At 32.9% G+C, this 15343-nt stretch overlaps 1 protein-coding gene and 2 long non-coding RNA genes across 3 annotated transcripts; 2 read left to right on the top strand and 1 right to left on the bottom strand.

Annotated features, from left to right (window-relative positions):
- Window positions 1-1590: 1590 nt before the first annotated feature.
- Window positions 1591-4803, bottom strand: LOC123894664 (pentatricopeptide repeat-containing protein At1g11900-like). Its single transcript, XM_045944717.1, has 3 exons — window positions 4672-4803; window positions 4339-4476; window positions 1591-2811 (listed from the first exon to the last, which is right to left on the bottom strand). Exons 2-3 carry the CDS (start codon window positions 4422-4424, stop codon window positions 1809-1811), a joined length of 1089 nt encoding a protein of 362 aa, XP_045800673.1. The 5' UTR covers window positions 4425-4476; window positions 4672-4803; the 3' UTR covers window positions 1591-1808.
- A 2021-nt stretch (window positions 4804-6824) lies between these two features.
- Window positions 6825-11532, top strand: LOC123894663. Its single transcript, XR_006803890.1, has 3 exons — window positions 6825-6857; window positions 6994-7066; window positions 10901-11532. It is a non-coding gene; the product is annotated as an uncharacterized LOC123894663 (long non-coding RNA).
- LOC123894662 lies at window positions 8371-10840 on the top strand. Its single transcript, XR_006803889.1, has 4 exons — window positions 8371-8717; window positions 9558-9608; window positions 9707-10254; window positions 10331-10840. It is a non-coding gene; the product is annotated as an uncharacterized LOC123894662 (long non-coding RNA).
- Window positions 11533-15343: the final 3811 nt, after the last annotated feature.

The following is a 15343-nucleotide window of genomic DNA, read 5'->3' as shown; positions in this document are numbered from 1 at the left end:
GTAATAAATTTTAATTTGTTGAATTTTTTCTAGGATAAATCGTTTGATCAGAAGAATTCAAGTTAAAATTTTTTTGTAGGAATAATTCTAAGTTAGAATTTATTTATTTCGCGGTCAAATTCTGAATTATCGGACTCTCTTCTCATGAGAATCAGATGATTAATACTAAAAAATAATTTGTTTAATTTTATTTTTTAACCATTTTTTTACCATGTTATATTTTTCTATTTTCAAACCTTGAATATTTTTTTTAATATGAAAACCATATTCGGTCAATATTACACAAATCAAAATTAAAATTTACAATGTTTGTATTCATTAATCTCATATTTTTAGGTCTGTTTGGTTCGAAGTAGATGGAGGGAAGGGGAGATAAGATAATATTTTTAATAAAGGATAATTTTGGTAGAAACTCTCCAATATCTTAAATATTATATTATTTTTTGTAGAAATTCTCTCAAACCCTTAGAGTGCGTTTGATTCGTAAAACAGGAAGGATTGGACATAATAGAACAGGATAATACATGACATGTACCAGAGAAATATAGGGTGATAATATTTTAAGTTCGAAAATAAAATGGATATTTTCGTAATTTTTGTAGTTGTACTGTGGGCAAAAAGTTATACTCCCTCCAGTCATTTTTATAAGAAACAAAAGTGGAAAAAAAATTGGTCATTTTTATAAGAAACTTTGACCAATATTTAAATGTATTAGATGTTTAATTTCATATGTGCCCTTATTTATTATGAGAGAGAATCTTAAAAGTAAGTAAGTTTGTGAAATTAAGAGTAAATGAATAGGGGTATTCAAGAAATACATCTAAATTCATAGAAGTATTAAATGAAGATAACTATTTACAATGTGTTTTCTTGGTTTGTAGTTTTTTTTTCAAAGTGTTCCTTATCAAAAGGACCGGAGGGAGTATTGTGGTTCAGTGAGAGACAAAAATTATTGTTTTTGTCATGTCCCTTGCTACCTAATTTGTCCAGTCCAACAACCAGTTTTAAATCAAACAGAGTACAAAAAGAAATTAAGATATTTGAGAGTTTCTACAAAAAAAAAATATATTTGAGAGTTAAAAAAAAGTATTTATAATATTTGAGAGAGTTTCTAATATATATATATATCTAAGATATTTGAGAGCTTCTACCAAAATTACTCTTTATTAAAAATATTTTCTCACCTCCTCTCCCCTCCATCTATTTCGAACCAAACAGACCCTTCGAGTAAAGATATTCATCTTTAGTGTAAATTAATTTTACACTAACGAATAAAATTTCTTAATATTTTTAAAAGACAGTTATAAAACAGGACTATATGATATTTGATTTTTTTTTAAAACAAATTTTGGAAAATTCTTTGATATGCTAAAGTCACAATAAGATCATGAAGAGGAATCAAACAAATGACTAATAAGTTTACCATTATGTGCCCTTTTAACACAATAAATCCTTTATATAAAAAAAAACAAAAGCTAAACAGTGCCCCGGACACTGGTTAAGCATATTAAAATAGAAATTTTGTTTCGAAATGCGTGTATTTTCAGTATTAATTTTATTTTTTATTTTCTCTTTTGGTATGCTTAAGAAGTACCCTGAGGCACTGTTTAGCATGACCCTATAAAAAATTACACAAATTGTACTGTCTTTTCATGACAAAATTGAAGGGCATATGCCTTAACAAATTAATGACAAAATTGAATTTAGTATGCTCTCCAGTTGCATGTATCTAACATCAACTATGGCAGCCACTCATGAGATCAACATCACATTGCAACAAAGAGGTGTCAGTGCATTCCATTCTATCTTTAACTCTTTCTTAGCCTTCTTTTTGTCTTGAATGTCTTGAAATCACTAGGACCAGCTAGACAAGTTGATGATGAATTCATCTCTTCTAAAAGTTCTGTTGCCAACTCAATCTTCTCTATTTTATTTAAATTATGGATTAGTGATCTGTAGATTTGAATTGAAGGAAAAATCCCCTTAAGCTTCATCTCCCTGAAGAATTTCAATGATTCCTTGATATTTCCTGCTCGGCCGAAAACATCAATTAAAGAGGTATATGTAAGCAAATCCGGTTCATTTCCATTCTCCTTCATTTCCTTAAAATATTCAAAGCACATATCAAATCTTCCAACCTTTCGCAATCCATTTATTAGAGTATTGTAAGAAATAGTATCCGGAACAAAACCTGCTTCTTTCAAAGATGCAAACACATCAAGCATTTCATCCACACGGCCCGTACCACCTAAGATATATAGAACAATATTATATGTGGTTAAGTCAAAACATCTATCGTTCTGTCTTTTAAGATGCTCAAATATCATCAAGGCCCTATCCTTCTGTCCGCTTTTGGCAAAGGCAAAAACCATCTTGTTTATGAATGATGATATACTTGAACAACTTGTTTCTGATACTATTTCTTTAAAAAATTTAAGGAGCTCCAACAAATGGATTACTTTTCTGAAAGCCTGAGCAAACTTAATGCACGAAGTTGCACTCGGGGATTCACCCGACAATAATAATTTCTTGAGCACTTGACATGAAAGGTCAATGTCATTCTTTAGAATTGCTTCCACTAATATGAGATTATACAAATTACGGGAAATGACAATGTTCTTATCATTTAAAATTTGTAGCATTTGAGTTGCAGCTGAAAGGTTTCCAAACTTGCACATCCTATCAATATATGCATAATAGACTCCAGCACGGGATGCTGGAGCATTTTCAATGGTGGCACGAAATTCTTTCAAGACTTCGCTCATAACACTCTCTTTGTCAAGAAATGACTCTGTTGAAAAATCCCGTAACCTGCCAATGGATTAACTTTTACCGGTTAAAAACAGTCCAAATTGAAAGAGATTGGTTGGGATGAGAATGATAAAGTCTAATATCTGTAATCAGACATCAATATTTAGAGCAAAAGACAAACTTTCAATTAATTTAATGTACATTTTTCATTAAGAAGTTCAAGTTAGTGATAATCCAATAGGCTATATGTATAAACAAACATCCAAAAGTTGTCAACTGGGATTCACTATTTTTTTTTCTTATAACTTCATAGTTTTAGGTTGAAATCGACATTCCTTTGTATCACCCAAACTTAAGGCTGCACATTCCACTTTTGTCGGTGGATTTACATCCATTTCCTAGACATTCTCATCCCTATATTCTCTCGTGAAACACTGGATTTGAGACAATAGACAAGACGATCTGATTATCACAAATGAGACTCAACTACATAACATCCCCAAATCTAAGTTCTTCAAGAAAACCTAGACGGTCATTCTTAGAGTAACTCGATCCCCTCCCTACCTATGTGTTCGTGGAGAATATTAAGAATTAGCCAAGCACACTAGCACCTGATAGTAAGGCTTAGTAGACACTATTAGATCTACACATAACTTTCCAAAACTCTAGCAAAATGCAATTTTGAAGTTACATTGACCTTATAGGATTAACCATTTTCCACTATCACCAAAGATAATAAAATCCTAAATAACATAAATATCATCAAATCCATCACCAATATCCTATTACATTCCATGCGATTCATGAAAGATACTGCCACAAAGCAAACAAATATAAGGAAAATGTTATGAACAACTTTTTAGTTGTTCATAAATTAATTGAAAGAGATAATTGCTAAAAGAGACTAACAAACTATACTAAGCTAAAATAACTAACTTCATTCATTCATTTTGCTTGTTTATTACATGCATACAATACCATTATATATAGCATTGGTTAATCCTCCTCACTAACCAATGACTTATCATTCTTCTAGATCATTCTAGAACATGATTAATCACCTAACTTAACTGATGCAACTTGGGCTATTATATTCTCTAGGGCCTATATATGATTCATTACAGAAACTCGGTAATCCTTGCTTAATCTTTATGAAGAAGTGAAGTCAGTTATGTGTGCATAGTTAACATATCGAGATTCAAATATGAATTGAAAGACCTATGGTATTTTTGAGTCGTGAATCGAATCTTATTATGAATAGCAAGATATATTGTCAATAAAAATGTAATTTTTAAGTAAAAACCAACAACTGACATAACAGAATTCTAAGTTATTTGTGTTAGAATCAGAGATATACAAACAGGAAAAGAGAAGGACGGCTAGGGTTTCTATAGAATATCATTGCATTAGCTTAATAAAATAGAATTACAAAAGATTATTATATAGTAAAACCTAGTGGACTATAAACCTAATGAGCCCAATCGCTTAAGCTCAATAAGTTATTATCTAACAATTTGATCTAAGCTATTTATCTAAATAATTAGTAAAAATTGAAATTTATAATTTAGAAAGAGAAGAGAGACATACCATGTGGTTGTTAGAAGAGGAGGAGAATGGTAATTGAAGTGAAAACGGGAAAGAGATCTTGTTATTGTAGCAGCACCTAACATCATCAATCACACTTTTTTAGCTGCTATATTTCTCCTATGCTTTAGTCGGTGAAGCTGTAAAGAAAAATGGAAGTGTGTGATTGAAAAAAACAGAAGACAAAATGGAGAATGAAAATCTTTCTTGGGGTTTTCTCCTCACGCAGAGGATTTCTACTTTCACAATATAGCTATCAAATATACAAAATAAAAAAAAAATGGTATTTGTTTGTGGAAGAGTAACGAGTTGATGCTGTGTTGAATTGAGACTCACCTGCGATACGACTTTACGAGGCTGCTACTATTGACGGCCACCAAGACGTGAATTCTGGCGGAGTCGCGGTGGTGCTTGTGTGAGTTTGTTGTTTTCAATCTTTTTTTGTTGGACTAAAGTACTAAACTGCACTTTTTTTACCCTAACTCTCATAAATTTGTGTTTTTGACCCTTAACTTTTATAACTTTGCAAATTTGTAATTTTGACCTTAAAATTGTGATTTGTGAATAGGGTTGGGAATAGTCCAGGTCAGGCCAGACTTTGACAGTTGGCCTACGATTTTTCCTCATGTCTAAGCATGCCCTATGATCTATCAAATGCAATTATTTTTTGTTTGGCCCGAGTCTTTTTAAAGTTTGGCCCGACCTTGTAGCCTGTTTAAAAGCCTATGTTACATAAATGTCTCTATATAGTTTTTTTTAATCACTCTATATAGTATTTATAAATAGGCTAAACAGGCTTTAAAACCTATTTCACATTTAAATTTTTATAATTTGTACAACATTAAGAAAAAACTAATAAAATGATTAACACAAAAATTAAAAGTTAGTAAAATAACAAATATGCCAAAGTTAAGTATGCCATAATAAAATTATTATATAAATAATAATATTACATAATAATATAACGTAAATAATAATTATTAAATATAAATAGGTCGGTCTATCAGGTTTTGTAGGCTTTTTTAAAAGTATGAGTCTGATCTATTTATGTAAATAGGCTTTTTTCAAAGCCCAAACCTTACATTTTTGTCAGGCCAGACTTAAACAGGTCAGGCCGAAGACGCCTGTAAACCGCATGACCTATTCCTAACCCTATTTGTGAACCCCGTAGAAAAGAAAAAGTGCTTGAAGCAGCACACTCTAACTGATGGAGTACCAATTGTAATTTTTGGTTTTGATTCTCTGTGGATACACATTTTCTATTGATTTTTAATATTGATGTGTGTTCTCCAATCACTATACTGGAAATGAATTGACATTTGACCCCCCTTTTGATATGGGATATCAAATTTAGTAACTTTAATTGACATTTTGGGTGTCTAAATTGGCAATTTATATGTAATTGAACTGTGATATAGAGTAGGGGTTCACTATTTCAAATTTTCAATGATGCTGTTTTACTGATTGACAATGCTTTGCTTCGGTTAATGCGAATTTAGAAATGTTAATGTTTAATTTGTTAGGAAGATGAGTATTTGTTAGCAGCAAAGATTGTGCTATAGATTCCTGGTAGGAACAATTCTTTATCAAGTTTTACTTACCTCGCAGCCAAACTTTGGATCACCAGGTCCACATTTCCTAATAACAAAAAAAAAAAATTAGCTACGAACCTCCTTCCTAGTACTCCTTCATTGTCCCAATCCATACCATTGACCTACACCTTCAGGCACATGAAATTTAGAGTTTTTCTTGTGCTTTGATGTTCTTCTTGTTCAACTGGGTTGATGAGAGTCTGATATATTATTCTATGGTTGGAGTACATAGTTTGACCTATCTGCAGGTCATCCTGAGGAGGGGACATTTAATCCACAAAGTTTTTGTTGATGTCTTTTGTTGATCGAGGAGGGTGTCACTGGATTGCCGCTATTGTTGGCCAGGAGGAGCTGAAACTTTCTATAGTCATGCAAAATGAACCTAGCTGTGGGTTTTGAGCAAGCTTTAAGGTCTTGTTGTGAACACTACAAGAATTCCTTGCATTTCCGACAAACATTTCCTACCAAAATTGTATTCGTAGGTGAACAGTACCGGTTCTGAACATTTTCCTAAGTGGCACGCCTTTTGAGGAACGTTTCCTACGACCATTTTTGTAGGAAATGTCTTTGACCGTTGAATAAACGTTTCCTACAAACATTTTCGTCGGAATTGTTTTATTCTATATGGAAATTAAAATCGAAAAACATTTCCTACCAACATTTCGTCGGAAATGTTTTATTTTAAAATAAAAAAAAATTCCAACGCAACACAATCATCATCAATGATGCTCCAACCACCCTTTACCAATAATATTGAATTGTGCAACGGGAGAGTACAGCATTTTTTTCTTCTTCACCAAATTTCAACAAACACACCATTTCTTTCTTCTTCACTTCCATCTCATATTTTTTTCTTTAAATTTTATATCTATCTACTATTCTCTAATTTTGTGTGCACCGACATCTATTTTGCAATGAGATTATTATACGGTTCGTTTTGTCTTTTTTTTGTGCATATTTTTTTTGGTACATGTTTTGTCAATTTATTTTATTTACATAGTTAGTTATTATATAATGTTGTATATTATTTTTATTAATCTTAATTTAATTTATTCTTTTTTTGTAGTGTGATTGTTGTTGTGTTGCTGCTGTTGTTGTTGCTTTTTGTGGCTTTTTGTCATCATATTACATTATTTGAGGTTAGTTTGTCTAATTTATTTGAAATTGTTAGGATAAAAAAAATATTATCATTATTCATAAAAATATTAGTTGATAAAGAAGTGGAGTTAAAAAAAATTAATATAAATGTTTTTTTATTATAAAAAATTAATATAAATGTTATTATACTATATATAGTTTTGGATAAAAAAAAAATATTAGTGAGAGATGATATATGCAGGAGATGTTTAGTAAAAAAAATTATGATTATTAAAAAATATTAGTAAAAATATTAGTTTTGGATAAAAAAAATATTAGTAAAAAATATCATCCTTATTGTTTGATGTTTAGTAAAAAATATTATCATTATTGTTTTGAATTAATGTCAATGATATACGCAGGAGATTGATCAATATATGTCTCATCGGAGTTGGATGTATGATAGAAAATATCCGGGTGGTAGGATAGTTAAAGCGCGTTTTAAGGATGGAGTTGAAGAATTTGTTACTTACGCGATGTCGCAAGATATTGTTAAAAGTGAGGGAGGGATAAGATGTCCGTGTATTAAATGTATGTGTGGGTCGATTGAGAGCGCAGAAAATGTCAAAGCTCATTTAGAGAAGGTCGGCTTTATGAATGATTATTATGTGTGGAAACATCATGGTGAACGAGAGCCGATGAATATTAATATTGAGTTTGATGTTAATACGGACGTGTCGAGTAGTGGAGCGCAAGCGGAGTGTGGAAATTTTGGTCGGATGCAAGAAATGGTCGGTGACGCAAAAATGGAACAAAAATTGATCCAAAACACAAAAATGTTGATATACGAATGGATAGACGATATAACTCATTTGATCCGTTCATCTTGGCAAGTAAATGTTCTCAAGTGTATTATGTACCTTATCCTTCTCATCACCGAGCTAAACGAGGGTGGTGTTCTGCTATCAAGACAAAACCAAGAGGTCAAATTGAAACAGAAGTTCCGGATATTGAAGTGCCTTACCAAGATGATGAAATGTCACATGTTCCGGATGTGATTGAAGTAGATCCGATTACAAATTTGGTTGATAAAGATGTTGATGGTCCTCAAATTGATGCTCAAGTGTTAATAGAATTGTTAAACAACAATGAGGATGATGCAAATAACTCCGAAGACAATGAGGAAGATAGACATATAGACGAAGAAGACAATGAAGATGGTATATTTTGTAGTGATGAATAAGACTTGATGTAACTATTTTAGTGAAATGCTTAAATTTAGATTTCATTAAATCCATTCCACTCTTTTTCTCTTTTATAATTTTTATGTTGTTTTTTTTTAATAATATTTTTATCCAATTTTTTTCCCACATTCATTTTCACAATTCCCTCACTTTTTTTTATGGCCAAAAACAATTCCCTCACTTTTACTTAAAAAATTTTCATTTGTTCCATATTTCCCTCACTTTCACCGTATAATCCAAAAGGGGAACAAAAAAACCCTAACCTAATTTACTCCAATCTCTCTCAACTCACTCTCCGTCTCTCTCAACTCTCGATCTCTCTCAACTCACTCTCGGTGATCTCTCTCAACTCTCGATCTCTCTCAACTCTCGATCTCTCTCAACTCACTCTCGGTCTCTCTGAACTCTCGATCTCTCTCAACTCACTCTCGGTCTCTCCCAACTCAATCCGTCGAAGGTTCTTGAATCGGTAAGGTTCTTGAAGATTTATGTTCTATATTTATAGGATTGTGTTTTTTTTTTTATGGTTTGTGAAGATTTGTGGTTTATGTTCTATATTTGTGGTTTCTCTTTTATAATTTGTGTTTATTCTAATTAGGATTTGATTCAGGATTTGGGAATGTATTTTGTAAGTATGTAATTTGATGAAATTACCTAGATTTGAATGTGTTTTTCCATTAGATTTGATTTTGTCAGTATGCTTCATTTACAGGATAATTTATGTTGGTGAGTTGAATCACTTGGTTTTAGATGAATGTTTAATGCTTGTAGATGCCTCAATGAGAGGGTGCATGAGCAAACACATTGCACACTTCGATTTCAAAGTGAGGCAGTTTAGAAGCACTTTCATTTTTAAAGATGAAAGTGAAGTGAATTGGCTATGACTCACCCTTTTTTTTATAGTAGTTAGAGTCTGAATCAGTTATGACTGCATGTAAATAATGAATCTTGATAAGTTATGACTCACCCTTCTTAAACTTTTGTCACTTGCATTGTCTTCTCCCAATTCTATGAATCTTGATAATATATCATTTTTTATCTGTTTTCAATAAGATATGAGTTATATGTTAATATGTATGCAAATGCAGCTACGGTAAGCTACTCAATCTCTTTCCATTTGATGTGTCTGTGGGCTGGCCTTGAGTAATAATAAGCATATAGTCTACTAAAGTGTAGTGTTATTCTTGTTACTTTAGTTTGAGGAATGTCTCGTAATAACTTAGATCGTTTAACATGTTTAATTTTATTTTTTTTTGGCTGAAATTATGTCAATATTTTAGTGATTGAGTCCTTCCATATGTATCTCCAGGGTGAAGCAGGTTACCATGATATGATAGAATGTGTGGAAACCCTTGCAAAGGTATGCATTATTTATTGTGTTTAATTGACTGATCTTCCTTATAGTGCTTCATGTTGAAATGGTTTATGCGTCTTGATTGAAAACGTTCATAATTTCAGCTACTGGAGTGAAGGCAGAAGAAATATTAGTTGAATCTACTGGTGTAATTGGTCAAAGGATAAAGAAGGTATATGTAGAGATTCTGTTCATTGAGTTTTATATCCTATGTGCTTGTATTCTCTATGATTACATTCTGTAATATTCACAAGATTCTGGACAAGCCACTTGAGAAATATTCAAACAAGCTTAATTGTTTAATTACTGCTAAACTCACTTCTTTGTATGTGTGCTTATAAGCAGCTTTTATATAATTAGTTAATTATTTGTTTATTGTATTGTGCAGAGATGTCTGGGAATACGGGTAAAAGGAAAGACAATCCAACAAGCTCTGGTGATCTTGACCCAATGGCCTTGTATAATCGTCGAAATCAGTCGGCAGTTATCATGGAGCCCGGTTCCATATTAAGGCCACCTACATTTCATTCATATGCACGGGAGCCTAGTTCCACTACATTTCGGCCGGCTACATTTAATCCACCATACCAGCTTACATTTCAGTCCCATGTACAAGAGCCTGGTTGCACTCCACCGGCATTAGATAACAAAGGTATTACTCTTGATTTTTTAAGCTTACTCTTTTTGCCTCCCATATCTCATTTTCTCTCTTTTTATTGATGTTGCAGCAACTCTGTACAGTTTAGGGACTGATTTTGCGTAACTCGGATGGCGAAACAGTCTGAAGTGCATGCAAAAGAGAAGACTTTATGTTGATCTGCTTATTGGTGAAGCGCTGGGGTTTTGTTGGCTGAAGCGCTGAAGACTTTCTATTCATTTTGATGCTGCTAATGTGGTAAACTGTAATTATAGAAATTCTAGCTTTGCTGCTATTAATTTAATTGTCAAGGATTGTAGGAAGTTAGTGACTAGGTTGACAAATGTATGTTTTGTTTGTTGGTAGAACACAAATTCTGGTGCTCACAATATGGCCTCTTTGACTAGTATTATAGGTAATAGAATTTGGGTAATAGTATTATGGGTACAATTTGGCCTCTTTCTGTTTCTGTAGTTGTTTGATGTTCCGTGTAACATTAATGGCTGTGTTTCAGCTTGTTCTTAATGAATTATGTTTAACCTCAAAAAAATGTTGTGTATCATATTGCTACTTTGGTTGATTATATTGTTTTGGGATGCAATGGTTTTGTAATTGGCTTAATAATGAATTATGTGAGGGTATAAAATAAATGAATTTTCAGGTTTAAAGGGATTGTGGATATTTTTGACGAGGTAAAAGTTATCTCGTGGAAGTGGAGTGTGGAGAGATTGAAAATAGCCCCGTGTCTTTTTTACGAATGGTTGTGGGAGCCCGGTATTTGTTTCAATAGTGGTTAGTGTTTCAGTTTTGGAGTGGGGCGCTGTTTTTGCTTTCCGTGTTTCTGTTTTTTAGTTCCTTTGCTGGGCTGTTTGTTTCTTTTTTTTTTCTGGTTTGGCAGACTGCCTCCCTTTTGGTTTTGAGGTGGGTGCTTTAGTTCTCCTTGAGGTGAAGCCCCTCCTCTGCTTGTACTTCTTGCTTGTTCTCTTTAGTTCTCCTTTAGTTCCTCCTGCTGTATCTGTTAGTAATTGGAATTGGAGTTAGTTTTCAGCAGAGAAAATCTGAGTTTGTAATTGGCTGCCCTCATGAGTTAATTTTTAGGTATTGTGCAAAGGCTTAATTTTTAGTTTCTTTGTAATTTGACTTGTTGTGTAGTGGATTTTGCACACCTTGTGCTCAATTCACTCCTTATGTAGACCTTTGTAATTAATTTGATACCTTGTGTAGTGGATTTATACAAAATGAAATTTTGGGCGCCAAAATATTTCTTAATGAAGCAGAGCGAAAGTTCGAATTTCCAGTTTTTGAAAATTTGTATTTTTGGAGCCAAATTTGAATTTATTTGGCGCAAAATTCAAATTTAGTTTTGGTGCAGTTTTTAAAACCTAATTTTAATTCAATTTAAAAAAACCTGAAGCTATTTTTTTTTTAAATATTAAATACAGTACCTACCAGATTTTCGTAGGTAATGTTCTGACTGAAACGTTCTTACGGAAATACATTTCCTACCAAATTTTGTAGGTAATGTTCTGACAAAAGTGGTCCCCTTGCACAAATACATTTCCTACCAAATTTCGTAGGTAATGTTCTGACTGAAAGTGGTCCCCTGACACAAATACATTTCCTACAAAGTTCGTAGGAAATGTTGTCGGAATAGTCAGCTTTTTCCCTACAAATCTGTTGGTAGGAAATGTCGTCGGAAATGCTACAATTCCTACGAAAATTGGCACTATTCCCACGAAATTTTTTGTAGGAAAGGCAGAGGATTCTTGTAGTGGAATGCTGTTGCGTAGAACAAGAAATAGATAACTTGAGGTAGTCAGTTATTCGCCTAACAAAGACCTTCCTGCTTAAGGTTCTGATTTAACTTTGGAAATGTATTTTCCACGAAGGAATTCATTGTCGGTACAGATAATGGTCAACTTCATGAAGTAGCTGTGAAAGAGAAGGACATGAAGGAAAAATGTATCAAGTTTCTTTATGAATTGACAGAATTTCTAGAAGTTTTAATGGGTTTACAGTTATATCTTCTTTCTGTTTAGTATGTGCGCCTTCATTGTGTTATATATCTGTAAATTCCATTTGGGTTTGTTTTTACTACCGTCTCATTTGTTAGGTCTTATGGGGCCATGTACTAGTTGAAGCATCATCTGGTGTGTATCGTTGTATAATCCAATACATAAAGGCAAATACCTGCGTCTAATAAGGCGGAAGCAAATACCTGCGTCCAATTTGACTGCATTAAAGAGTTTTGTGCTTTTCTCAGGGAAAGCAAGGATGTATTGAATGAAAAAACTACAATGAAACTTTTAGAAAGGTAGTAGTTGACATTTGACAATGCCTTATTACTCATGTGACTCGTTGTACAGTTGAGACCCATCCATGTGAGTATACAAATTGCTTCTCCTATTTTCATGAAATTTGCCTGCATTCTTGTGAAAAATCCTTGTTTATCTATGTACCATAAACACAGCTCTCTGCAATGTGTTCTATTGTAATATTTCCATCCATTTTAGCTTGAGTCACATTTTTCCACCGTAAAAATCCTTCACCTCAATGTAGTTCAAACACATAGATAACGTAGTTCAATGAATGTTTAATAAGATTAGGTAACTCATTTATCAATAACTGTACTTAATGAACACAAATTTATTTACCTCAATTTTATAATTTTTAACTACATCTACATGTTGAAATAACTACAACAAATTTATTTACCTCTTTTGTTGAAATGAGTTCTTAGTGGCTTGGTAGTCTATCTTTTTTTCTTCTTTTTGATGCATTCTTGCAACAATGAATTGGTCCTGTTTTTTCAAAAAAAATTATAATTAGTCCAAATTGTAGAGGTTTTGATCCCTTTAAATATGTGGTCAAGAGTTCAAATTTTGATTCATTTGGATGGAAAAAATTTGATTGAAAGAGGAAAACTCACCGTGTATATTCCACAGATTCTACGACGAAAATCAACCATCACTAATCAGAGTGCAAACTTATTGATTAAGAAACAACGAAGGTGCAAACTTCATATAGTATCATGTTAAAAAAAATTGTTGTGACACTTAAAATTTCCATCAATTAAAATTAATGCTCCAATATGAACCAGTATTTTCAATGGTCCATTTTATTCTGAACCTAGAATTAATTGATGGTGGATCTGGATCATATGGAGGAAGAGCTACATGTGCGCTGGCTTAGGCAGGTACCTTTGCAAAAATTTGGTCTTATTTTAAATGTAGGGTCAAATATTTTTTTTGTTGTTGTGGCTTTTGTTTCATATAAGTCATGTCGGCTTATTTATGTGGAGGAGGCTTTACTATTTCTTAGTTTTTCCCCTTTGTTGTGGAGCTTTAAGCTAGGGTAGATCCTATGGAGAGTTCGATCAAATTCGAGTCTAAAATAGTTTTTTTTTTTATAAAAGAATGAGTAAAATTTAACTCGTCTCTGACTGTCGATCAATTTATATGGATCACGTGTTAGTTAGTTAGTTCGGTTTATTTGGAATATCGACAAATAAAAAGGAACGTGCACGCACGTATATATAATAAGTATAAATAGGATAATAAAATATGTATAGAATAAATTAATTTGTCATTGGAGACACACAAGAAGACTATTCGATCGACAAGGCTCGTTATTTCAATTGAGATAATTAAAAGATAGCGAAAAAATTATTCATAAAATCAAGACTAAGAAGAATGTATAAACCAATGCTTCCATAAAATTTATCATGATTTACAGTTTTAGTTTTTATATCAAATGCTCTCGAAAAAGAAGAGCAAATAAAATGACGCATGTCCAAAATTAAATCAACCCCTTAGATTGCTAAGAAAAACACCGCCCAATTTTAAAGTAGCACAACCTAATTCAAAAAGTTAACCAAGTGATAACATAACAGGTATAGGAACTACTAAATGTACTAACGAAACAAGAACAACAACTATTAATTTATCGGGTAATATATTTCGGAAAGTCGAAAACTAAGCTATAAGGGTTACATTAAGTTGGCCACCATAAGATCTAACGTGACATCAACTTATTTGACACTATACTTTGATTCTGTCCTTCCAACAGGAACATTCACTCTAACAAGTTCATTGATATCAGGATATCGGACACCAACCTATGTCCAACACTATACTTTGATTCTGTCCTTCCAACAGGAACATTCACTCTAACAAGTTCATTGATATCAGGATATCGGACACCAACCTATGTCCAACCTATGTCCAACACTAATACATGTGGCCTTATCTCAGAGTTTAATAGGTTGGGCGTGGAATCTTAAACCATGGCTTATGTTTGTTAACAAATATCTATTGAATAATCATACGTTAAATTGTTCATAATATCCTAATGATGCAAAGCTTCACCGACAGCACAGTAACTCAGTACATGATTCTTGAATTAAACCCAAGGATGTGTGAATCTTGTGATGCATCAGATTTTACCAATTCCATAATATTTTTAGGTTAATCTATGTTCAAAATTCAAATCATGTAACCCTTGACCGAGAAATTGGGATTTTCTTTTATAATTGGAAGATATTTTGTTAAATTTAACTAAAAATATTAATTAATTTGATTTCATCATAATCCATAACACTATGAATTTGCTCAAGAGTGAAAGAAGAAAGTAAAATTCATTCATTCACTGTACAGTTAATTACAATTTACAATATCAGAAAGCAAAAACCATCACGGCTTTCTCTCCGATCGAGTCAACTCGCCATCATCCGATTCAACTCAGTCAATTCTCCGGCGACTATGACGATTTCCACCGAGTTTCAGGCCAGTTTTTTAGCCTTGACCCCAGCAGTTCATGTACATCACTTTCCGGAGAGAATCATCGGTTCTTCTCAACCTCTCATCCGCCTCAGAACTCACGGATACATCCGAAACAACGACGCCGGACAAAGGTCGGAGATCCGACAAACTTCCGGTGGAGAAGAGACGAGATCGGTTTTGGTGAATAGATCCGATGGCTGTTTTGCACTTGTGGCCGGGATCTGTGTGGCCTTGTGCTACCGCCACGGTTGCCGCCATCCAAACACGGTTCAAGTAACTCATCTTTGATTTTTATGTTTTTTGTTTTCTTTTTTATGCTTTCA

Source organism: Trifolium pratense, linkage group LG7, assembly GCF_020283565.1.
Source record: "Trifolium pratense cultivar HEN17-A07 linkage group LG7, ARS_RC_1.1, whole genome shotgun sequence".
NCBI lineage: Eukaryota > Viridiplantae > Streptophyta > Magnoliopsida > Fabales > Fabaceae > Trifolium > Trifolium pratense.
The sequence above is the reverse complement of the archived record's forward strand: the minus strand, read 5'-3'. Positions and strand labels throughout refer to the sequence as shown.